General features: G+C 40.6%; 1 protein-coding gene and 1 long non-coding RNA gene across 6 annotated transcripts in view; both read right to left on the reverse strand.

Moving 5' to 3' along the window:
- ATP8A1 (ATPase phospholipid transporting 8A1) overlaps positions 1–26,329 on the reverse strand; it is a 229,420-nt gene that overhangs the window by 187,402 nt on the left and 15,689 nt on the right. For 4 of the 5 annotated variants that reach the window (XM_049630441.1, XM_049630436.1, XM_049630437.1 and 1 more), the window contains exons 2-4: positions 7,276–7,390; positions 5,925–6,024; positions 4,662–4,760 (exon numbers count right to left, since the gene is read on the reverse strand). In XM_049630441.1, the coding sequence (XP_049486398.1) occupies positions 4,662–4,760; positions 5,925–6,024; positions 7,276–7,390 (314 nt within the window). Of the gene's footprint in view, positions 1–4,661; positions 4,761–5,924; positions 6,025–7,275; positions 7,391–26,329 lie in introns of those variants that run through there. The other variant, XM_049630439.1, reaches the window with a different exon arrangement.
- On the reverse strand, positions 14,917–24,542 carry LOC125922717 (uncharacterized). Its single transcript, XR_007457755.1, has 2 exons — positions 16,621–24,542; positions 14,917–16,390 (listed from the first exon to the last, which is right to left on the reverse strand). It is a non-coding gene; the product is annotated as an uncharacterized LOC125922717 (long non-coding RNA).

Genomic DNA, 26,329 nt, shown 5'->3' on the forward strand with positions numbered 1-26,329 from the left:
CTCACTGGAGCTCCAGATGGTTATATCCAGTTGCCTCCTTGACATCTCCCTCTGGCAGTCTCAGAGGCATCTTGAACTATGACCAAAAAGCAATCTAGGACTTTAACCCCCAAGACGTGGTCCTTGTTTCAGACATGGAACCACATACCATCTACTTGCACAAACCAGGAACTTGAGGGTTAACCTTAGCATTTTCTTCTCCTTCTCACTTCCATCCAATCTATTTCTTATTCATTCAATAATGTTTACAAAACAATATGAGCCAGGCCCTGTTACTGAGGGTAACATCCCTGAGGATGCAGCAGTGAAAAAGCACAAAACTCTTAGTCTTTATGGAGCTTACATTCTAGTGGTTGGAGAGAAAATATGAACAAAATAAGCATGTTGGATGGTGATAAGTCTTGTCAATTCTACTCCTAAATATATATAGAATTCATTTTTCTGTATTGCTTTATCTACAATACCACTTGGTCTCAGACCTCTTCATTTTTTTATAGCAACTACCAGAATATTATTCTAACTAGTCTACCCAAATCCTCTCTTTCCTTACAATCCATTTTCTATATTTTAGTCAAAAGGATATTTGGATGATGACAATACAGTTAGCATTTATTCATCACCTTACTATAACTAGGCATTGTTCTAAGGACTTCAGTGTATCATTTAATTCTTTTGTTTAAATTTTTTTTAAATTTTATTTATTTTTGATAGAGAGAGCACAAGTGGGGGAGGGGCAGAGAGAGAAGGAGACACAGAATCCGAAGCAGGCTCCAGGCTTGGAGCTGTCAGCACAGAGCCCGACGCGGGGCTCGAACTCACAAATTGCGAGATCATGACCTGAGCCAAAGTCGGACGCTCAACTGACTGAGCCACCCAGGTGCCCCAGTGCATCATTTAATTCTTATGATAGCTGATAGCCGGTGTGGTTACTTGATTGTCTGTCTCCTCTACTGGGCTGCAAGTTCCATCATGGCTACTTTTATTCACTAACACATTCCCAGTAGTTGGTCTCTGAATATTGTAGACTTTAAAAAAGCATCTGTTTTATAATGAATAAAGTTGATCAGAGCTTAAGTTAACAAGTGTATAGCAAAGAAGGCATGCTTTCTGTGGTGAATATCATCATTTAGCAACCAACCTTGACCCTTATCATAAGAGTTGACATTTGACACGATGCTTTTTTTTTTTAAATGAAAAGTTCTCCACTAATTTCAGAATATTTTCAAGTAAGTATTTATGTCATTTGCTACCTGCACATTAAAAACAGGAAACTGCATTTTGTTGAGCTGGGCAAAGCATCAGGTGTTAAAATGCACTGGGTGCATAAGTCTTAGGTGTCTCACCTGGAGTGTTCAATATAAAAGAAGGTTTACTGTAATGTAAGCTGTGTTTTATTCACTGATGAAAGAATGGCAGACATTACTGGTCTTCACCACTATCTAGTTCTCCTCTATTTTCATGGACACTGAGATTAGCCTCCTTTTTGTTTTGTCACTAGTTCTGGTATCAGACTGTAAGCAGATGTGATGTGCTTTATTTTTGGGGCAAAAACTTCTGGACCTCCATTCTCTCTCCCTCTGCTCTGGTGACCACCAACGTTCCACACAGTAGACCCTTGATTCAGCTGCATCCCTGAGTGACTACATGGTGCGTCCTGCCCTCCCTTCCTCCCAGAAAAAATACCTGCAGTGTCTTTGAGTACGTGAAAAGAAACTTAGGTTTAAGCCACTGATATTTGGGACATGATTACTACTGCAACAAAAGTTCAGCACATCCTATACGTAACCTAGTAAATTCTTGGCACCGAAGTACTGCTTCATACATTTCATTGAAGGAATGGACAAATATATGTATTCACTGCAATTACTGATAAAGATACATTACTGATAAAGATACTCCTTGGGCAATCATCTAAACCATTTGATTTTTTTTCCCCCTAGGGAGTACTTTTTCAAACTTTCTATTACCTTACAAGTTGACATAAATGTCTTGTTAAACCATTCTTAAGGACTTATTTTACTCAGTTTTTTTTTTTTCCAGTTTATTTACCTTGTGAGAGAGAGAGAGAGAGAGAGAGAGAGAGAGAGAGAGTGCGCGCGCGAGCACACATGCATGCGCCCACAAGCAAGGCAGGGGCAGAGAAGGAAGGAGAGAAAGAATCCCAAGCAAGCTCCATGCTGGCAGCACAGAGCCCAATGCAGGGCTCGAACTCACAAACCAGGAGATCATGACCTGAGCCCAAATCAAGACTCAGATGCTTAACCAACTGGGCCACCCAGGTGCCCCTATTTTACTCAATTTCTTAACAATGATTTTATTGGAAAAGCACTCCACGTAATACTATTTCTCCCCACAAGTATTATTATATCCTCCAGGAATTGCCTGGCAAGCTGCTTTCTGATAGTACACAATTATTACATTGTGCCAACAAGAGTTCTATTTAAAATAAAAACACCTTTTGGATAATATTTTATTCACCTTTTAATAATATTTATACGTTTCCATAGAGAGGGGTTCTAAAAACCATAGCTAGAGAACTTAGAGGTTTGTTAGAAGGAAAAGAAGAAAGATAGGCAGCTTACAGCAGGGATGATAATGCAGGGCTCTGGAGCCAAACCTTCTTTTGAATTCTGACAGCCCCAGTTATTAACTGGATGACCCTGAGCAAGTGACCTTGCTCCTCTGTGCCTCCTCTCCCTCATCCGTAAAATGGGAGCAATATCAATAATCCTTTAAAGAGTTGCTGTAAGACTTAAAAATGTAAAGGATATCGAACCAGCACATGGATCCCAGAAGCTCAATAAATGTGATCGATCCTACTGTTGGTGACTTGCCACAATATAGAGGAGCACTGGATGAGACAGAGCTCTGATCCCAACTGCGTTCTTGGACAGGCTCATGACCTCCCTAAACCCCAGTTTCCTTACCTTTAAAACGGGATTAATATCCAACTTTTAAAGGTACTGAAGAAATGAAATGGGAAAAACATGTACAAAAACAACAGCACAATGTCTAGTAAATAACCTATGCTTAATCAAAATTATGTCAAAGAGAGAAAAGGGACTACATAAAGCAAAGAAAGTGACAAATTATAGTAAAGACCGATCCTTATGGACTGCCAAATCCAAGTACAATTTAAAGGATTTAAAGGTAAGTCTGTGTGGAACAATACAGGTAAAAAGAGAGTCCCTGACATTTTCAGTTTGTGGTCCCCTTCAAGCATGTTATTTCCAGGGAAGAGGATAGTGATGTTATACAGACATGCAAACAGACAACCTCTGTCTATACTCCTACACACTTGGAGGTTTTTGAGACTGATGCTTCAAATGGACATTTGACCCATTTCAAATGAGTCTAGTGAAGCTATGGCTCATACGTTCTTATGAGTTCCCAATTTGATTCTCTACAGAAATAATATTAATGTTTGTGCAACTTTAAATTGGAGCTTCCCAGAGAATGTCTCAGCCTTTCCTCACCTTACCATCTGACTTGCCTAAGGCCTGACAGAAAGTCATTTCAGATTGGCCAAGTATTTAAAGAGCATAGGAAAAAATACATTCGCTTCCTCAACTGAGGTAGTTAAGATAACGGTAAAACAGAGGAAAAAAAAAAAGTCTGAATTTATTTTGGGGAACTTATTTTATTTTATTTTATTTTATTTTATTTTTAATTTTTTTTTTTTAACGTTTATTTATTTTTGAGACAGAGAGAGACAGAGCATGAACGGGGGAGGGGCAGAGGGAGGGAGACACAGAATCTGAAACAGGCTCCAGGCTCTGACCGTCAGCACAGAGCCCGATGCGGGGCTCGAACTCACAGACCGCGAGATCGTGACCTGAGCCGAAGTCGGCCGCTTAACCGACTGAGCCACCTAGGCGCCCCGGGGGAACTTATTTTATAAAAGGGAAATGGACTTCCTCTTTTCTCAGCTACTACAGAATAATAATAAAAATAGCATATATGTTGGTACTTTCTTTTAAGAAAATAAAAGGAAACTTAGAACTACTAATGATGAAAAGGAATCAAAAGTATTTAATAAAGTAAAAACCATGCCTATAAATTAAAAATACATTAAAAGCCCTTTACATTTAGATAATTTGGAGGGTACCATGTTTAACTTGAAATAAAGTTCAAATTGAAAACTGGGCATAATTGAAATTAATGTTCAAATATAGTTTTCTCTCCAAGCCAATTATTACATTTAATTTCTTGGGGCACATGGGTGGCTCAGTCAGTTAAATGTCCAACTTCGGCTCAGGTCATGAGCTCGCAGTTCGTGAGTTCAATCCCCGCATTGGGCTCTGTGCTGACAGCTCAGAGCCTGGAGCCTGCTTCGGATTCTGTGTCTCCCTCTCTCTCTCTGCCCCTTCCCTGCTCACACTCTTTCTGTTTCTCAAAAATAAATAAACACTAAAAAAATGTTTTTAATTAATTTCTTTTATTACTAAACTACAAACATGGAGAACACTCTAACAAGTGGTCTGTAACAGTAAAACTGTAGAAACTAAGAGGAATGAGCTCCAGAATACATTCTACATATTTTTAAGTTGAATAAGCATTTTAAATAGCCTCTGCCAAGAATTAAACTTAAAGAAAAATGTATAAAAATATGTATATAAAATAACCATCACATTTGTTTATGAAAAAAATCAAATACTTACAATATCTTCTATTATCTCTTTGATAGCTGCCACAGCTAAGATAAATAACAGAGGAACCAGTGTTGTGTAGCGACCTGTTGGTGATACATCAGGTATTTGCTATTTGGGGGGGGGGGGGGGGAAAGAAATCCCGTGAAAACCAGCAAGTTTATAACATATTTAAAAACAACCCCATCCTAGTGCCTCTTAAAATATGCTTCAGTGATTTTACTCTCACGGCAGACTAACACTGGGTGAGGCAATTGGCTCGTATCTAGTAAGTGGCTGGAAGAACATGATAGCTCGCTTCATGGCAAGCTGTTGTATGTAGGGGAGTTAAATTAATACCATACCATCTTTAAAACTGATATTTTAAAAACACACTGAACCACATGGGAAAATAGCCACGCATTGCTGTATGGTTAAAGCAGAATGTAAAACATATGTATTATACGATCTTCTTTTTGTAGGCTAAATGAATAAATAATATTTAGGGTTGGGAGGGGCAGGGGGAAAGATGGCCAGGAGAAAATACACCCCAAATTTTAGGGTAGTTGTCTCTGAGTGGTGGAAAAATAATAGTTTTAATTTTTTTACACTTTGTTGTGTTTTCTTATTATTTTTACAATGAATGTATGCTTTTTAATACAATGAAACTTGTTTTCCCTGAATTACTACTCAATTACAAAAGGAAATGTTTAAAAAAAATTTTTTTTTAATGTTTATTTATTTTTGAGACAGAGAGACAGAGCATGAACGGGGGAGGGTCAGAAAGAGAGGGAGACACAGAATCTGAAACAGGCTCCAGGCTCCGAGCTGTCGGCACAGAGCCCAATGCGGGGCTCGAACTCATGGACCGTGAGATCATGACCTGAGCCAAAGTTGGAGGCTCAAGTGACTGAGCCACTCAGGCACCCCAAAAAGAAATGTTTTAAAATGGTAATTCTTATATTCTAAGGTTCAGAACTATTACTGTTACTAAAATAAATTAATATTTAATTACTATTTGAAGAAAAACTTCCCTCCCTCTTTACCATCAAATGTCCTCCCTGCCATATTGAATGTATAGAATGTTAAAAATAAGCTGACAAAAATGAATCAAAAGGCTTGAAGAAGTAGTGGAATTCTGATATCGCCTGCAGCAGGAGTTGGAAATGTCCACCCCAGCCAGCTTGTCTCTTGTGTTTTAGATGCGCTTCAGGAGATGGGTCATGGGCTTAACAAAAACATTTATTAATATCTGAACACTTGACTTTGAACTAAAGTTTTATGACATGACTTTACCTGCAGCAGTGCAATAAAGAGAAAAAATGAGTTAGCAGCTCTTCTGAACTGAGAGTAGAGAAATCTTGGAAGGAAGGTGATTATGTTGTATTTCGCAGTGCTAGAAAACAAAATGAAAGGTAGCATAAAAAATTAATCCATAATTAGCACCCACATTTACAAAATTCTATTACCATCATATAAAAAATGAGATGGACAGCTGCCCTCTATTTCAACTTGGGAGAATACTGCAAATGGTCATTAACCTAGATGAAAGTAAATGAAAAGACTTATCTAATTAAGTAGGAAGAGTTTAATTTTTCTGCATAATCTCTTTTGTTCTCTTTGGCCGATCATCCTTTTTAACATACTAGGAGTAGCTTACAAAGAAAAGCAACTTTAGTTAGGAGAGTATATAATACACTAATAAAAAATAAAATCTTACCAAAAAATCAGGAATTTGAGCAAGGCCAGAAACTTTTTCTTTTAATATTACTTATTTTTGAGAGAGAGACAGACAGAGACAGAGTGTGAGTGGGAGAGGAGCAGAGAGAGAGGGAGACACAGAATCCAAAGCAGGTTCCAGGCTCGGAGCTGTCAGCATAGAGCCCACCGTGGGGCTCGAATTCACGAGCCTTGAGATTGTGACCTGAGCCGAAGTCGGACACTTAACCGACTGAGCCACACAGGCGCCCCTGTAATTATTAATATTAAATGGTTATTTCTCAAATCCAGGAATTTGGCCACTGGAGAAACACTGGGCTCGTGAGAGGGGTGATGGGGTACTCACTCCATCCAGAGGCCACTCAGTGAACAGTGTTTACAACGGTGATAATTTTTATGCTGTTGTTGGAAGGCAAATGTACCAGTGCAGGAACGCAACAGCCCTCCATTCCTCAGCACCATACTCAATCTTACAGCTATTAAAAGCCAGAATTTAAAGACTATTTAACCAAAAGGAGTTCTTGGTGAGGGACTGCAAAGGCCTCTTACCAAATCTTGAATTTTGTTAGCCAAATAACTGACTAACAATAACCACTCCTTCTTGTAACAGCTTTACGACAAAGGCATTTACCCATGAGCAGCTTTCGCCATGCAGACACTATACATAGAATTGGTACAGTTGGTAGGGTATGGCTGTTTACCCTTTCTGTTTACCTCCTTCCAGCTTCCAGATTCTTATTAATATCTCCTTATTGACTAGAGGATGCAGAAAACAGCAAATTCACACTGCCTCCAGTAAGTTCTCAAATATGAACCGATTTCACCGAAAGCTCTTGGTGAGCATTTTTGTTTCGGCCAGAGAGGAGAAATGGCCTATCGGGTGTCGCTGTGATGGCTGGCCTGACAAGCCATCTTTGGCAGTTCCTACCTGACTTGGTTATTGCAGAATTTTGTCAGCTGGGGCTGGTTGATGAATATAGTCCGTATTTCCTCCTGGTCAGCCAGTGAAGTCTTCTCTGAAACATCATCTGTCTTCTCATAACCTTGAAGAGAGACAGTCTTTTGATTCAATAAGAAACGTTTCATTTTATCATCCAGACCACAACATACTTCATAACTACTTGAGATTCTAAAATTTGTTCAGAGCTATAAGCTTCTCCCTGATTGGTGTTCTTGTTTCTTTCATAGTAGAAAAGGAAAATCCCCACATCTAATATTTCAACTAAAAGTCAGCATTTAATAATCATATAAAAACTGACCCATTTTAAAATCTTTGCAAATTTTGCAAATTCTTACTCATTGTTCCCCCATAAATGGTCAACTTATTTCCTTCTGTTATGTAAGAATCCATCCAAAAGTAACAAAACATTTTAAACTAGTTGACCTTACAGTTTTAGAGAAGAAGAATAAGACAGAGGTAATTCAAAATATATTTAAAAAACTTAAGTATACATATTTAATACCTCTCTGGGATTTTTTTTTCCTTTTTGGGTGAAGACAGAAACAAGATAAACATTAAGGTTTACAGAGGCAACCACCATGTTCTGATATGACCACAACTCACTGTAATCATCTTAATCTTTCCACTAACTGCAATTTATGTTCATAAAGAGCTTCAAATTTCTTAAGACCATTTCAAGTCATCTCAGGGTCATTCCTTCTTTTTATGTTTCTTTTTTTTTTAATGTTTTTTTGTTTTTTAGTGTTTATTTTTGAGAGAGAGAGACAGAGTGCAAGCAGGGAAGGGGCAGAAAGAGAGGGAAACACAGAATCTGAAGCAGGCTCCAGGCTCTGAGCTGTTAGCACAGAGCCTGATACAGGGCTCGAACTCATGGACAGTGAGATCATCATGACCTGAGCTGAAGTCGGATGCTTAACTGACTGAACCACGTAGGCGCCCCTAAAAATTTTTTTTTAATGTTTATTTATTTTTGAGAGGCAGAGTGTGAATAGGGGAGGGGCAGAGAGAGGAAGATACAGAATCTGAAGCAGGCTCCAGGCTGGCAGCAAAGAGTCTGATGGCGGGGCTCGAACTCACAAACAGTGAGATCATGACCTGAGCCAAATTTGTCCATTTAACCGACTGAGCTACCCAGGTGCCCCTGTTTATTTATTTATTTTGAGAGACAGAAAGAGAGATAGAGAGAGACAGAAAAAGAGGGATGGAACAAGTGGGGGAAAGGCAGAGAGAGAGGGGGAGAGAGAGTCCTAAGGAGACTCCATAGTGCAGAGTCCAACTCAGGGCTCGATCTCACAAACCATGAGATCCTGACCTGAGCTGAAGTCAAAAGTCAGGCACTTAATGGACTGAGCCACCTAGGCGTCCCTCAGGATCATTCTAACAGTGCAACAGATTCAAGCAATTTCAACTGGGTAACGTCTTATCGCAAAGTTGACAACACTTTAAAAATACATACAAATTCTCAGGGTACCGGGATGGCTCAGTCAGTTGAGCATCTGACTTTAGCTCAGGTCATGTTCTCATGGTTCATGAAATTGAGCTCCATGTCGGGCTCTGTGCTGACAGCTCACAACCTAGAGCCTGGTTCAGATTCTGTGTCTTCTTCTCTCTCTGCCCCTCCCCTGCACGTACTCTCTCTCTCTCTTAAAAATAAATAAACATTAAAAAAAATACATAGAAGTTCTAAAAGAACATAAAACATTAAACTGCTTCTTTTACCTTCTAGTAAGAATTAACTGAGACTAGATTAAATCAGTCCTTACTCCTTTCCTAGAAAGAGCCACCAACAGTATTCTATTAAAAACCCAGTTTTCTTCTCTTTTTATTCAGGCAATTCCAACTCCTCCTATAAAACCTGCTGACAGGGTTTCTTCTTAAGTACTCTAAGATGCTAAGTCAGTGTTTCTTCTCTGTATTCCCATAGCCCTCTGCACTTCCCAGTCCCCAGCAAAACACCCAAATCAGAAGATTTTGTTACTGCCTGCTTCTGAGTCTGTCTCTCCTTCCCAGAATGGGAACTCCCAGAGGCCACACCCAGAGGGTGTGTTACTCATCATCCGAACACCAGTACCAACCAACAGCAGGTACTCAATAAATGTTTGCTGAATAAACACCAAATGACAAAGGAGTGGTTATTTGGCCTTTTCTTTTCTTTTCTTTTTTTTTTTTTTGAGGGCAAGTAAATGCTTCTCCACCCATTGATAAAGAACTAATGGCAGCCAAGTGCTGGTAACAAAATGTATAAGAAAAGCTTGCCTGTGGGGTCTGTTGCTATATGAAACCAGAAAATCACTTAGGCTTTCTACAGAGGTGGGCAACACGAGTATGGGGACGCAGTTGTGTGCAGAGGACGCAACAGAGCTGAAGCATAGACAAAGGGCAAGGTAAAGGCAGTGCGATGTGCTGAAAAAGCACACGGGCAGATCTCGGGAGACCTCTCATGCTGGCGAAGAAGTCTGGAACGCATCCTCTGGTTGGCAGCGAGCCACTGAAAGCTTTCCAAGTAGAGAGGCGCAGAGTGAGGATGGTCACTCTGGAGGCCACATGGCTCCCAAGTGAGTGCTGTCATATCCATTTTACAGTCTGAATGAAGCACACGGGCAGCTTTGCCTCTGCTCACATGGTTAATAACTCTCTTTCACCGCACCACGTTTTAGATACAGGTTTCCCCCCTAGTTTTATACAATCAAAATTTTATATATGGATTGCTATAGACTGGACATTTGCACCTCCCCCAGATTCATATGTAGACAGGTAATCCCAAATTGATGGCATTAGGAGGTGGGACCTTTGGCAGGTGATCAGGTCATGAACCCTTGGGGCTCAGGCAGTGGGATGCCCTGCGCAGGTGTGATACTGAAGGAGGGAGGGAGAGCTGCACTGAAAGCAGGGAGCCAGGCACTCCACCAATGGGAGCTGCCAGTCACCCTGTCCTATCTCTTCAGGGCTCCAGGGAGCTCAGCCACCCAAGCTCCTCCATCAGCAGTGATAGAGAGACCCTGCAGGCACCTGAAGCCCGTTCCCAGGATGTCGAAAGCCAGGTGTCACAAGTACCACCTAGCATTTGGCCCAGAATCCCTAGTTACTCCTTGCAGGTGGCAGCAAGCCAGCAGTAAGTAGACACAGGGACCTCAGGAACTCTCAGGAATATCTCAGTGAATGTACCTAACCTCACAGGTCCTCAGGAATAATCCATGAAGGCATCTGGGAGAAAGGCTGGTATTCTTACTAAACTGGAATGGGAAAGTCTGTAACTGTTATACTTAGAATCTTCAAGGAACTCTCATCTTACATTATAGAAATAAGCAGGTTAGGTCTGGACATATGGGTAACATATCAATCCCTCAACATCTGATGAATTAACCCACTGGTAGATGACAAGAGTCTAACAGCATCGGGCTAGCACAGCCTGACGCACCCAATCTCACAACAGGGGTAGACGCACCCGTAGAGCCCAAATCTTCAAAGTCTGTTGGGATACCTGGCAATGGGGCCGTGCTTCAAATCTGTTGCACACAACTAATTCTCTGCCCCTCCACAGAGCTGAGAAGGGTGCTACCAATGTTTAACTCCCTGACTCACCTCTTTCCTGACCATCTCCTTCTCCAAGTTGAAATTGACATTTAATCTGTGAATGGGATTTTTACCATCAAACCTTACAGGCCTAGGAACAGATATGTCTCTCTTGCAGGCGAGTCTGCTCCTATCATGAGTTGAGCTTACAAAAAAAATAAGAAAGCAAACTCATTTCCTGCATTTTCAAGTTCTTGGGGGAGCGGGGGCGGGGGGGGGCATCTCAATATGGTCCCAAGTACAGACACAGAAATTAATGATAGTGACACCAGATCCACACTCCTTCAACACATCTTGAATATTCCAGGAAAACCACCCCTAGTCACCCCCGTGTCCTCAGTGTTCACTCAGGCATTTGACATCTGCTAATAGCATCATTACTCTTCCTAAACTAAAAGTGCTACAGGGCGAACCCTGGCAGGCACAGTCACACACAGCACTGTAAGGAACAGACATGAAGCAAGTCTCAACGGTGTCTTCTGAACCACATTAGTTTCTTTCAACATTGCACCCTCCAATGTCCGTAATGTCTTAAAACCAATCAGAAGGAAACCAGTCTCCTAAAATAAACTATTCTGCACTAGCTTTTACGGAAATGAATAAGTAGGATACTTTTCCCTATTTATGCAAGAAAGAATAGGCAATGATTCAGTAATTCAGAATTCCAGGTACAGTGAAAATTCTATATGTAGTGTCATATCCTGCTTATTATTCCCCAGCAGAAAAGCACTTTTGTTTTCCGAATTGTTTTTAACTATTTCAATTAATGACAAAGTTAGTATTTAAATGATAAAATTACTTCACAAACCAGGGATTTTACCAGGCTCATTTCTGCATTCTTAGTTATAACAGAACCAAATGCTATTTCTAGACTTCTGAAGGACCAAGAGTTTCAATATAGGGAAGCAAAGAGTCACATATCACTTTTAGCCACTGAACGTGCTACAAGAAGATACTACTTTGTATTACTAAAGAGGGATATAGAAGCAACATCCTCCTGGTGACCATTTCGGCTTTCAGCAATAATTTTCATTACCGAGTAAACAGAAGGTGCTGACGAGTCAGCATTCTAATCATGGCCCTGAAGTGAACAAGCGTTCATCTTCCCCTAACGGTGTTTGATCATTAAACCCACTTGGTGGTTGTGAGGCAAGCTGTGGTTCTTCCACTGAGTACTTATGTGACCCTGTGAAAACCATGCAATCCCTGGGGGTTATTTCTCTCCCCTTGTAAAAATGAGGAAGGTAGGCTAAGGTTCTGAAGTTCTTTTTCAGCTCCAAAGTCTTATGAGATTAGTATTTGCCAGGAACCAGGGAGAAAAAAGTCAATACGTCATTTGTTCAGAAAAGCAATGAAATTTAAAAACAAAACAAACATTTCCCTACTTCAGCCAGATGATTCACAGCAACAGCTGCCTTATATGGCCTGCAGTAGAACTCAGTTACAAAGTCAGACTGCGGTCTGTGTTTGAAAAGGTAAGTAGTGACTATCATCTATTGCCAGCAACTACCTGGCACCCACTTATGACCAGGGACTACTGGGTTAATTAGTATATTCACATATAGTCTTTCTTCCTCTGCCCAGACTCATGGTCGCATGCTTGTATGCACACAATATAATGCGACAGAGAAGAAAAATGTCTAACAGATTATTAAAGTGAAGAGCTTTGAGTCCTTTTCATACAATTAGAGCCGAAGTATCATCTTTGAAATTTTCTATTTCTCACCACAAATATCATGCCCCAATAAGACTGATCATGTGTTCGTTCATTTGTTCATTCATTCATGCATTCACTCAACATATTTCAGCATAAGTGCCTACTATGTCCCAGCAAAAAGCTTCAGGAACAGCAGAAAATTAGACACAGTCCCTTCTCTCAGGAACTGGCTTTCTAGAGTAGAGCAAGATAAATATAGATCATGGTAAGTGTGATGAAGAAAATAAACCAAGTGATTGACGGAACCCTCTGTGCTTCAGTTTCATCATCTTATGATGGAGATGATAATAGCGTCTACTTCAAAGGGAGGTCATGAGGCTCCCATGAGCTAATAAATACAGAAAACAATGCCTGGTATATAGTAAAAGCTCACTAAACGTTAGCTGTTCTCATTGTTGCTGTTGTTACCACTACCGCTACTGTGGCTTTATACTGAGTGGTAAGGGAAGGCCTCCCCAAGGAGAGGCTGAGGAGGGACCTCAACCAGGAATTAAATAAGGGACAGGGTAAACCCAGCTGGGGAAGAGCAGGATGCGGTCCGTGTTTGAAAAGGTAAGTAGTGACTATCATCTATTGCCAGCAACTACCTGGCACCCACTTATGACCCAGCTGGGGAAGAGCCTTAAAGACAAGAATAAGGTTGGCATTTCCAGGTACATAAGGATCAGTAACAGTGAATAGGAAGGCATCAAATAAGGAGACGCAGGGCCAGATTGGAAAACAGTAAGAAGCCTGAATATATATTCTTAACGTGGTAGGAATCCACTGAAAAGTTGTAGGCAGGAAGATCGTTTTGAGGCTACTGGGACAATTCAGGTAAAAGATGATGGGGCCTGCGTGCCATAGCGGTGACAGGAGATGAAATGGATGCATACACATTTTTTTTTGGAGGTGGAGCTGCTCTGACCCTTACAGCCTCTCCAGAGCACACATTACCATCGTACCCCTGTATGATGCCACATATACACGCTGTCTGAAGCTAAAGCCCAAGATGAGGGAGACCTTTAGGATTTTAAATGCAACAAAACTGGGGTGCCTGGGTAGCTCAGTCGGTTGAGCATCCAACTTTGGCTCTGGTCATAATCTCATGGTTCATGAGTTTGAGCCCTGCGTCTGGCTCACTGTGTCAGTGTGGGGCCTGCTTCGGATCCTGTGTCCCCCTCTCTCCCTGCCCCTCCTCTGCTTGCACTATCACTCAAACAAACAAAAATAACAAATGCAACAAATGATCAACCCCTTAACAGAATCTCCATACAAACACTCCTATCCTTAAAAATCATGCATCATTTTCTTTTTACAACATACCAATTGATAATACCAACGGTATACTCAAGGAAGGCATGACAGAATCATAACTGGGAGCACAGACCATGGAGTGAGAGATACAGTTCAGGTCCATCCATCAGTTATGAACTAGGGTCATCTTTTAAAAAGCTTTTTTAAATATTTATTTATTTATTTATTTATTTATTTATTTATTTATTTATTTATTTATGGGGGGGAATGCAAGCAGGGAAGGGGCAGGGAGACACACACACACACACACACACACACACACACACACACACACACACACTATCTGAAGCAGGCTCCAGGCCCTCAGCTGTCAGTACAGAGCCTGATGCGGGGCTTGAACTCCTGACCCACGAGATCATGACCTGAGCCACCAGGCGCCCTGAGCTAGGGTTGTCTTAAGCAAATTACTTAACTCTAGCTGCCGACTTTGTTTCATAGGTTTTTGTGGGGAATAAATGAAATAATGCATGTGTATAAAGTACTTGGGATAGTGCCTAGCTCCTCATGCTCATACAACAATTCTAGCTATTATTTTTATTACTATAATCAGAGAGGCAGACTGTGGGGAAAAGGAATAGGCTTTATGGTCAGATATGTACACAAATTTGTACAGAACACCACAAATTATTGTGTTCTGAGCCTCAGCATCCTCATGCATAAAATAGTTATTAAGAGAATTAAATGGCATTATGTTAGCACAATGTAGCACAATACTTGTCACTCGTACATTTCCTGTCAGCCCATCCTACATCCAGATATTATAAAATTAATCTCCCTTTCAAAATACTTGAAATGAGAAAAACAAGTCTTAAGGACATCAATGTAGGTATTACTATTTAAAAAACATTTTAATGTTTATTTTTTTTTTTAAGAGTGAGTGAGAGACAGAGCACAAGTTAAGGAGGGGCAGAGAGAGGGGGAGACACAGAATCTGAAGCAGGCTCCGGGCTCCAAGCTGTCAGCACAGAGCCTGATGGGGGGCTTGAACTCAGGAACCGTGAGATCATGACCTGAGCCGAAGTTGGACGCTTAACCGACTGAGCCACCCAGGCACCCTGGTATTAACATTTTTAAAATTTGTGGATAAATTATAATGAAAATTGTGACCAGTGTCTAAGTATAGATAGCAAAATAATGCATTTTACCCTATGATTTTATAAATTAATATTAAGTAAGTAAATGTTTTCCCCCAAATTGTCATCTGTGTGGGGGGTTATGCAACAGAAAAGCAGGGGTGGGTAGGTAGGAGGGAGAAAAGAACAAAATACAAAATCATTCTGTTGCCTGGTAATATGGTTATAGCACCACTGAGTTTCTGTAGTCTCAAGTTTATTGCAGTTATAAGTAAGGCTAAAACTGGAATCAGAGTTATCTATTACGTTACCTCCTAACATATTCAGGAGAGTCCAACTGTATATCCTTTTGCTCAGTGGCCTCAAATATTAGACATTAAAGAGGTCATATTAATTGCTCATGGTTTTTGACACAAAATGGGGTCATCAGACAAACAGTCTTGCTTGCAAGAGTCATTGGATCTAATAAAAGAATATGAACTGGAAAACTGGCCAGAGACTTTAGAGGCACAACTACAAACTTAGGTGTAATTAAAGTTAAGGGCTACTTATTGGGAAACCATGAGCATTATCCTTTCCAAAATTTTAGTATGTTTTTATTCTGTGAGAAAAATAACAATTAGAAGTCATCATGTAATAGTAGTTTTGCTTTGTTTTTGGCTCAAGTTTCTGAAACAAAGCAATCTTTGGCTAAATATAATTTACAGGCTTGTATTTATTTTGTTTTTAATGGTATCTTACTATATATATAGTTTATTAGAAACATAGAAGCAGTTACTAGAGGTACAAAAGAGATTTGAAATCCCATATCCTGTGCTGTTGGAGCAGAAGAGCGATTTCAAATGTTCGATTGTGAGCTTGGCAGCAGCTGCTGAGGGAAAGAACAAAGGGAAGAAAAACCACGGGGCTGGGAACAAGGAACGGGGTGCTTTAGAGGTTAAGACTCACACGCTACATTTTCAAAGATGGCATTGAAGAAATCAAACACCTTTAAAAGTATGGAAAATAGAAATTATTTAGCAATCTGTCTCAAATTTCTAGATCATGGTTGCAATAGCCAGAAGGGAAATGAAATTTTCAATTGCAGCAATATACCTTCCTGTTGATTTATACCTGACTGTTGATTTAGGCTCAGTGCAGTGGACATCTGCTGCTCATTTCAGCTCAGCATCTGCTTCTCCTGAAAAATCCTTGGTTTTCTTTGGAGAACTCTTCTTGCACAACTGCTGGCAGTCTTTAGGGTCTGCTGCATCAAGTTAGTGTTCCCCTTTTTGACTTAAAGGTGGGCACATGGCCCATGGTCGACTAGAAATGGTCAATGTGCAATCTGGATGTATGGAAAGGTTGAGCACACATAAGACTGATCTGAGCTATCCATCTATTAGTCAAACTGCCTTGGAGCATCCTTGGCTTTCTTATAAAGCTTTTCGTTTGATTCTGGGAACTACTCTTACGTACTTCATGAATATGCTCAGCTTCCATACTATGGAATTTTAGCAGAGGCATTTCAGTCCTCTGCTGGAAGTTTTCTCCCAATGTCCATCTAATGCAGACCACTGACACCATATGTGGCCCAGGCCACCAATCACCAGCTGACTTTCCTGCTCTGCATGGAATAGTGACCTGCAACCATAATGCAACTTCCCTGCCCACAAAATCACCAGGCTGCCTAGAACCTTCCCCAACTGGCCCTACTTGCTAGAGCAGATCTCCTCTGATGTTAACAGCTGTCCTAACCAAGCCCCGAGTCCAGCATGTTCTGAGATAACTATGGGTTGTCACCCTAAAGAATTTGCACTACAGTCAAAAAGCTTTCCACATCCCTCGCTTTCCTAACTTCCCCTCCTTTTTTTTATCATTCATGCAAATGGTAGCTCATTACCCTCAAGCCCAACTGAGTTACAACAAAATGTTGTAACAAAGGACATCCACTTACTCCAATGATGTAAAATACGGTTATCTGCTTCAAAAATGGGTTGCTTTCAGTCTTTAAAAAAAGGAGTGAACCCTTCTGTAAGGGTTTTAAAGAATTTTCTCAAAATGATGAAGATACAGGAACTACTTCTAATGGAGAACTGCTCATGGTCAGAGCCAGTGAGTATCATACCCAGGACAATACAGGGAAACCGATTAAAGTACAACCTAGCTCTAAAGCTTTAACACTAATGGAGGTATTCATTCATTCAACAAATAAGCTTGACCCGACTTCTAACTATTTCTCCTCTACTTTCCCTGTTTCATATCAATAGTTTTTCCAACCATAAATCTCTCCTACCCTCATGGTCTTGTTAGATGCTACTTAGATGTGAAAGCACCCTCTCTGACCATTCCTCCTTGAAGTATCACCTACAAAAGTTTTGAATATAAAGTGGTCTTGTGATCACTCCAATATTAATCTTTTGACCTATAGTTTAGGTATATTGTGGTAGGGTCCCCTCACTAAGGAATGGAAACAAACAAACAAACAAAACCTTAAGGCAACCTGGCTATACCAGTATGTGACAACATCCCTCATGACCTTGTAACATGAGACCACTTAATCAGACTGCATGTTTGTGTGTTACCATATATGGGAGACAAAGAAATAGAAAATGTATAAAAAAAAAAACTGCCACATGGTGTTCGGGGCTCACTTCTTCGGGTACGAACCCAACTGAACAGTGCCGGCATGAATAAAGCTGCTTCCTGGAAAGAAAAGCCTCAGTGTCACAACTCTCTGTGTAAGAATACTGCTACATTACAGCAGCTGAGAATAATAGATGTTACAGATAAACCTAACTTATGCACTGAGACAGGACAGGCATAAGGGCACATGAAAGTAACTGTCTGGTATGTTACTCTAATATCAGGAAGAGACGAAGAACACATCAGGAAATTTTCTTCCATGTAATAAATGTTCACTAAATTTTCTATTTTAATATCAGGCATCCAAAAATTCCCAGTAGTTTACAGTTTTTTTGCCTGTCTTGATACCCACTAATATATTCTTCTATCAGGACCTGTCATACAATAAATGGTAAAGATATTTTTCTTTAAGTGTCTTTGTGGGAACTGATCTAAAAATAAATAAGCGTGAAACCACATAGACAACATTTCTTATCTAGAATAGGAAAAAAAAATGGCTATTTCCTGAACTCATGCTGAATTGCAGCAAACTCCAAAAGCAGTACTATCAATTCTAAGTGGTGGACGCTAAAATAAGTATTCCTGACATCAGGAAGAAAGGCTTTCCTTAAGCAGCATCACATGAAAATCTAGGGCCTGCCTAGTGTTGAACCTCACACATAGTAAGCACCCAATTTCCTTGGCCGTCAGCCTTGCATGTTAACCTTGGAAAATAATCATCTTGGGCATGCTGAATTGTTAGAAATAATAAACATTTTTATTAATGCTAAATCATGCTTAACAGGAAAGGAAGAAGAACAATAAAAGATGGAAGGAATTTAATGATACCTCCTTGAGAACAGGCCATAGATCACTTGGTCAGATAAAAGCAATAAATGGTATGTTCCCGAGAATATATATATTAGATATAGACTTAAAACTTGGCACAGAAACAGACTGCACTAGCAGTGAGGGGTTTCAACTGCCAGACATCCACCAGGCATCTCCTCGAAGTCTCAATTAGCTAAAAGCACCATTGACTTGTCTCGCATTCAAATTCATCTCTGAGAAGGCACAGACACAAGATGAGGAATTGCCACCATGGATTGGACTCTAATCAGTGCAAAAGTGATAAAACAGAACTGAAACTGTAGAAAACATAACTGTACCAAAGAGCTTTTGACAGGCAAAAAAGGGGAATACCAGGCTAAACCAGACACATATGTATTCTAGACTTTGGGAGGACACATTTTAAGTTATCATCGAGACCCAAAAAGGACAGAAGTCTGGAAGGCTGTCTAAAGCAACATGCTGACTGACTGTGGAAGTCCTGACACAGGGGAAAGGGAGGTGTATTCAAAGAGAGCAGTGCCACTGCACCAGTAAAACATAAACAAGATCATGGAAAAGGTTGGAAATCGGCTCACAAGTTCAAGAGTGAATAATAACAGATGCACAGACATCTGAGAACAAAGGAAAGGTGTTTTTAAAAATGTTAGACTGGGGCGACTGGGTGGCTCAGTCCGTTAAGCGTCCGACTTCGGCTCAGGTCACCATCTCAAGGTTTGTGGGTTCAAGTGCCATGTTGGGCTCTGTGCTGACAGCTCAGAGCCTGAAGCCTGCTTCGGATTCGGTGCCTCCCCTCTCCCTCGGCCCCTCCCCCATGTATTTTTTTCTCTCAAAAATAAAAATAAACATTAAAAAAAATGTTAGAGACTACTAAATGTTTTCTTGCCTTCCATGTGGAGTACAAGGAATTGCTGGGACAGGTGTGCTGCCTGCAACTGATGGCATACTGTTAACAGAAAATAAAAGAAATAACAGCACTTCTCAACTCCTACTTTTCCTACTTCATTCTCTATCAAGGGTGATCAACTTAAGACTTTCTTAGAAAAGTTGCAACAAACATTAGTTGGAGGAATGAGGCACAAAAGAAGGTAGAGGCTTGCTAAAAAAAGAAAAGCCCGCACCTAGCTGCTCTAAATGAACTCATATCTGACAGCATATCTAGGCCTGCATCTACATACACACACACACTTTCAAACCTGCAGAGCTATGAGAACCTGCAGAATCATTCTGTGGATTGTCACTCATCATAGAAGACACCATGGTGAATGCGAGAGGTTACAGAAGTTGAAGGCAAGAAACAGCTGTCCCAGTGCTCTAAATAGAAAAGAAAGAGAATCCTGTACTTTAGAAACTGTTTACGAACATAGTCTACAGAGGTGCTTTTAGAGTTCACAGATTTACATAATGGGAACTACAATTTCTAAAGGTTATGGTAAAAATCTGAAAATAAATTCTCCGGCTAAAAACATTTCCCTTTAGCATTGAGAATTCAGTTAACATTGAATAGGACGTCACTGTTTAAAAAAAAAAAATTTTTTTTAATGTTTGTTTATTTTTGAGAGAGAGACACACACAGAACACATGTGGGGGAGGTGCAGAGATGGAGGGAGACACAGAATCCGAAGCAGGCTCTAGGCTCTGAGCTGTCAGCATACAGCCCGATGTGGGACTCAAACCCACAAACCACGAGATCATGATCTGAGCTGTAGTTGGGCTCCCAACTGAGTGAGCCACCTAGGCACCTGGATTTCACTCTTTTAAAAGCAGCATTTCTCAGGGCGCCTGGATGGCTCAGTTGGTTAAGCATCTGATTCCTGATTTCGACTCAGGTCATGATCTCACGGTTCATGAGTTTGAGTCCCACGTCGGGCTCTGAACTGACAGTGTGGAGAATCCCTGCTTGGGGTTCTCTCTCTCCCTCTCTCTCTCTGCCCCTCTCCTGCTTGTGTTCTCTCTCATTCTCAAAAATAAATAAACTTTAAAAAAAGGGGTATTTCTCATACATGGGATATATACTCAGATTTTTAAAAAATTTCCCCTTTGGGGTGCCTGGGTGGCTCAGTCGGTTAAGCATCCGACTTTGGCTCAGGTCATGGTTGGTCTCACGGTTTGTGGGTTTGACACCCATATCGGGCTCTGTGCTAGCAGCTCAGAGCCTGGAGCCTGCTTCGGATTCTGTGTCTCCCTCTCTCTCTGCTCCACCCCCACTCACACTCTGTCTCTGTCTCTCTCAAAAATAAATAAACATTAAAAATTTTTTTTTAATTTCCCCTTCAAAAAAAGGTCTTTTATATTACCTAGGTCTCAACAATACTATTACTGGCCAATGAGTTTGGGGTCAATGCCAGTCAAAAATCAAGTGTAGAGGACTAAAAGAATGGTTTAAAGGAAGGAGGAGACCATCGGGGACCAGCAAGCCCACAGACTCTTTCCTTTTTAAAAATGGAGACTTTAGCATATGGATTTCAACAAGGCTTTCAGCTAGGCTCTATTCTTTTAAACACAGACATATAGGTTTCATGATCATGTAACGATGTAGATTCTCAACTAGTTGACCAACATCGTCAGACAGGGCTCACACTGGAAATTTCCTTTGGTTCCCCCCTGCCTTCAAGCCCTTCTGAAGGAGCTTACCCTGAGATACCCTTGGTTCCTGCCCCTCTACTCCTCTCCTGACCTACTACCCTGGCCTGGGGTGTCAGGGTTAACAAGGGGCACCTGACCAGCTAGGCCAATCAGATCCCCTCCTGGGAATATGGACTTATGGTCCAGAGACATAGGCAGGCAGACTCAGCACTGAGCAGGGACCGTCACAGAGAGTGGGGCTGGAGGGGGTCACACTACCCTGAAGCCACATGCAGGCCAAAGGTACAAAGTATCTTTGAAATAAAGTACATTACAGGGAGGAAAACACAGGACAATACTGTCCAGAATGAGTGACCCCGAAGACTGAGTCCCATGAATCTATGCTCTGATACAAAAGGATCCCTTGGGACAGTTAAAATAAAAACATAAGTTCAAGAGGGCTCTGGAGCCAGACTGCCTGGATCCCAATGACAGGATAAGGACATACATGGCACTACTAATAAACGTGCAAATGACATAAAAAATCAGAATTGGAGAGGGTTTTGGGAATTTGGATAAACTGAAGGTTCTAGAAAGCACTTGCTAAGAATTAGACGTGGCTGAGAATGGAATGGGCTGTCTATTTTCACACTGAGAGGTATTCAAGGAGGAACTGGGTAACCAATTGCTAGGCCAGCTGTGTCAGGGACTGTGTTGCACTGTATAATCTCTCAGCTCCCTCTCACTCTGCAATTCTACAAGGCTATCTTTTTAAAATGATTTTTTTTTTTTAAGAAAATTCTGAGGTCATCAGAGAACCATAAATACAGTGCCAATACATGACCAAGTTTTAATCACTTTATACATGGAGAAAAGCATTAATGAATTGATAAAAATCCTTGCAAGCTAGTCAACCTCTTCGGTAGCAAAGCGTTCCTAGGAAGATATAACTGAATGACCCAGCCCTGAAAACATACTGGGGAAAAAATACAAATAAACAATCATGAAAATTATCTGAATTATTACGACTTTCATTTTTAGAGCCATTTATGCATTTTATAATGTAAAAACAGGTAGACACATGACTGGTTCCAACAGACTAGTTCTCATTTTATTAAAAGAAGCAGAAACAGTCAAATAACATTGTTTTGCTGCTGTATTATTCTCAGGATGAGTCAGCAGAGTTTGACAGCCACCTGCTTCTTACCTCCATTGTGACTTTGCAAGAGAGAAATAATACTTCTTTATTTTTTAACAAGGCCTCAACCATCAAAAACACCCTGCAAAGAACATAAAGCCTATCTGCTAATTACGACTTTGGCAGAGAAGTCGGTTTAGCACACACAGCAACATAAAATGCCCACAAGCAAGAATAGCATTTTACTCTACAGGACGCTGCCCAGGGTAAGGAAAGGGGTGAAACTCTCATCTGCCTACTGAAGATGAGCAGCGTCACAATCTGGCATGCAAAGTATCTAACAAGTCCACTGAACAAGGCTAGAAAAAGGGGAAATCCATAAAGGAACACCAGAGAACACCAAATCCCAACGTGACCTTAAGAATGGGTGTGGCTGGGGAGGGCTGGTCTGCAGTAGGCACTGTGGTTAGTATTAAAGAACCTACCAAGACTGGTTAGACAAGATAGGCTCAAAGATCTAGGAGTCACCTTCACAAAAGCAAATAAGGCAGAGCTGGCTTCCTTCAGGATGTGGCTAAAGAACAAGGGAGAAACCTCCACCGAGCAGATTAAACCAGGGTGTGTGAATGACAGCTGGTGGGCTGCAGAGACTGAGGAGACCCAGCACTGTGCTCAGTGACATCAAAGCAATGACACCTACACATGTGTGAGACTGCCATCAACCCTACCCAATTCGCAGGTGGAACAAGAATGATGCAAGGATGGATGGAACAGATGCTTCAAAGAACCTTCTAGCACTCTAAATAAAAATCACCCACTGCAGGGAGACCCTAGTAATTCAGTGCTAGTGTCTCCACAGGCTATCACCACTAATTAGAATCACAAAGTCAGCCCTGTAGATCTGCTGGAATGGCTTGGCCATTGTTGAGCAAAGGGGAAAATACTCACTGAGATTTTAAAACCACTCCAGCCCATTAAAAACCTCAGCTTCCAAAATCTGAACAGCTTGATCTTATCCCAATCACTCAGCAGACACAGGTTCAAGTCATATTTGCTTAGCTTAGCGCCTACTTTATAGGAAGTGCTTTCATTTAATTTCTCCACTCTGAAGGATGTCCCTGCAGCTTGGAATACCTCAAGAACCAAAAGAACATGATGAGGACATGAAAGAAAGTTCTCATTGACTCTGATTATGGAGTGAAAAGTCATGACAGAAGTATCAATCCCAAATAGATTAAATCCATACAGTTCCTGGACTTCTAAAATACATTGCAGCAGGTAAGACACTGATAGTTATGTTTACTGAGGTTCTAAAGAATATTCAAAGAAGATAAAGGAGGTAGAAGATGGAAATCCTGATTTTAGAATAAGTGCAATATTCTAAGAAAATTTAAAGAAATGCACACAAACATACATATGGGCACATGTGGGCCTTCCCACTCTTTTCTAAGATGCAAGGATATTTTCAGTCCTTCATGCCGGTGTTTTCTATCTCAGTAAATGGCACGATCGTTCTGGGCTGAGGGCCTAAAATTTTATTAATTCTTGACTCCTCTTTTTCTCTAATGCTCCACATCCTATCCATAAACGAATCTGTTAAATCTACTTTCAGACCATGTTCTCAATTTGACCACTTCTTGTCGCCTCCACTGATACCTAGTAGTCAAAGCCACTATCACTGCTCCTTGTTTCATCTCCTATCCCCAAGGTGAAATCAGAATCTCCGGGGGTCAGTGTGCTTCAAGCTCCTTGGGAGGTCCCAGCATGCAGCCAGTCTACTCTCTACACAACAGGCAGAGGATTTACCGGTAGGTATTACGACCATTCTGTCAAAGGAAAATGGAGTCTCAGGTTATGTGACTTGCCCAAGGCCACACAGCTTGGGAGAGCCAGAAGTCAGTTATCACTCCAAGCCTATTGGGAGCCCAAATGCTTCATTTTCTCTTAAGCCAACTATTATTACAAGGTGACAGTGTAAGGTGCTGAGGAGAGTGGTGACAGTGCTAAGAAAGTTATAGTCTCAAGTTCTGTTGTTGTGCCACTGAAAACAAAGGCACTCCACTTTTTAAGTGGCTACCATGTTAAATAGTCTGGTACCAAATAGACTAATAACACACGAAGTATAAAGAGTAAAGATGTTGATTCTAGTTTGAGTCAACAGAATTTTTTAAAAAGGACAATTCCAGGGGCGCCTAGGTGGCTCAGTCAGTTAAGCAGCCAACTTCGGCTCAGGTCATGATCTCGTGGTCCGTGAGTTCGAGCCCTGCGTCGGGCTCTGTGCTGACAGCTCGGAGCCTGGAGCCTGGAGCCTGTTTTGGATTCTGTGTCTCCCTCTCTCTGACCCTACCCTATTCATGCTCTGTCTCTCTCTGTCTCAAAAATAAATAAATGTTAAAAAAAATTTTTAAAAATATTAAAAAAAAAACAATTCCAGCTGAACATATGGAAAAAATGTCTGATATCTCATAAGGAAAACTATTATACATATTGAAATCTTGGTATTCAGACTTAGTTAAAATTAAAACATAAGGGAGTAGTTCACCAACCATACGGATAAATTCCACAGGGAAAGCCACTTAATAAGATCAAGAAAGATTCAACTTGGCATTTGGGAAAATTAAGAGAGTTTTTTTTCCTTCTTTCCTAATTCACTAAGAAGTCAACAAAAGGCCAACTTGTGTAATGATTCTTTCATTGAACTTTAAACAAAAAGACAAGAATAAGTAGCCATCTGGGGTTAAACTGAGCCAACAATTTGTAACTTTCCCTCAATTCCTAGGTCAAAATCAGGCTTTTAAAAAAGATTTCCATCTGTGGAGTACAAGTCACATTATCACCTTGGGAAAAAAAAAAGTCTAAATGCCGAGACAACAAGGATAGAAGAGAATAAAAAACAGTCACATAACAATCGGACACGATGCATTGGCTCTAAGGCACCGTGGAGTTTCTTTTCTAATCCTCAGTTTGAAATAATCACATCCTGAAGCTAGACACCCAGCACCCATACATGTGGCCACAGAGAAACCCCACTGGCTAAATTCAGTGTCTCAAAAGTGAGTTTCATCTCAGCAACCAGAGAAAGCAGGTAAAGGACTTGTAAGTTTTCATTTTCTGTACATTAACTGGTAAAAGACTGAACATCATTGTGGGATAAATGAAAGAATACAAAAATACTAATTCAAAGGGACACATGCACCCTGATGTCTACAGCAGCATTATCTACCATAGCCACATTATGGAAACAGCCCAAGTGTCCTTCAACTGATGAATGCATAAGGAAGAAGATATATACATGCATGCACACAAGGGAATACTACACAGCCATAAAAAGAATGAAATCTTGCCATTTGCAAAGATGTGGATGGAGTTAGAGAGTGTTATGCTACGCAAAGTAAGTCAGAGAAAGACAAATACCAAATAATTTCACTCATGTGTGGTAAATTTAAGAAGCAAAACGAACAAGCAAAGGGGAAAAAAAGCTAGAGGCAAACCAAGAAACAAACATTTAACTACAGAGAACAAACTGACGGCCACCAGAGGGGAGGTGGTTGGGGGGATGGGTGAAATATGTGATGGGGATTAAGGAGGGCACTTGTGATGAGCACCAGGTGATGTATGGAAGGGTTGAACCACTATATTGTACACCTGAAACTAATATTTCACTGTATGTTAATTGGAATTTAAATAAAAACTTAAAAAAAAAAGAAAAAATTATAAACTGAAGAAAATAAACCCTTAACATAAAGTTTCAGACCCTTAGCAAAGCATTCAGGTATTTCTTCTAGGTGCAGATGATTACATACGTAGGCTATAAATATAGGCTGAATAAAGAGATTAATTAACTACCACACACTAAAAGTAGGTAGGCTAGCAAAAAACTAGTAATGACACTACAGAAAGGCTCAAATTCATCACACTCCCAGAGTAGACATAACAACAGCTGAAAATAAACTGAATGTATTTACTCCTCATTTGGTTATACAAATTAAGCATTCAGAATTTTAAAGAAAGTCTTCAAAATCTAATAATCGAGTATCATCCTATAAATGTTACCATTTCTGAGAAGGGTAAGCAAGGGGAGGATAATTAGACCCAGTAGGTAACTGGGAAATAGACAAAAAATTTTACCCTAATACCTACATGCACTTGGTTTATGGCTGGCAACCTACATGGCTTTATATATAGTCTGTTCCTCCTCCTCTCTGC

Source organism: Panthera uncia, chromosome B1, assembly GCF_023721935.1.
Source record: "Panthera uncia isolate 11264 chromosome B1, Puncia_PCG_1.0, whole genome shotgun sequence".
Taxonomy (NCBI): Eukaryota; Metazoa; Chordata; class Mammalia; order Carnivora; family Felidae; genus Panthera; species Panthera uncia.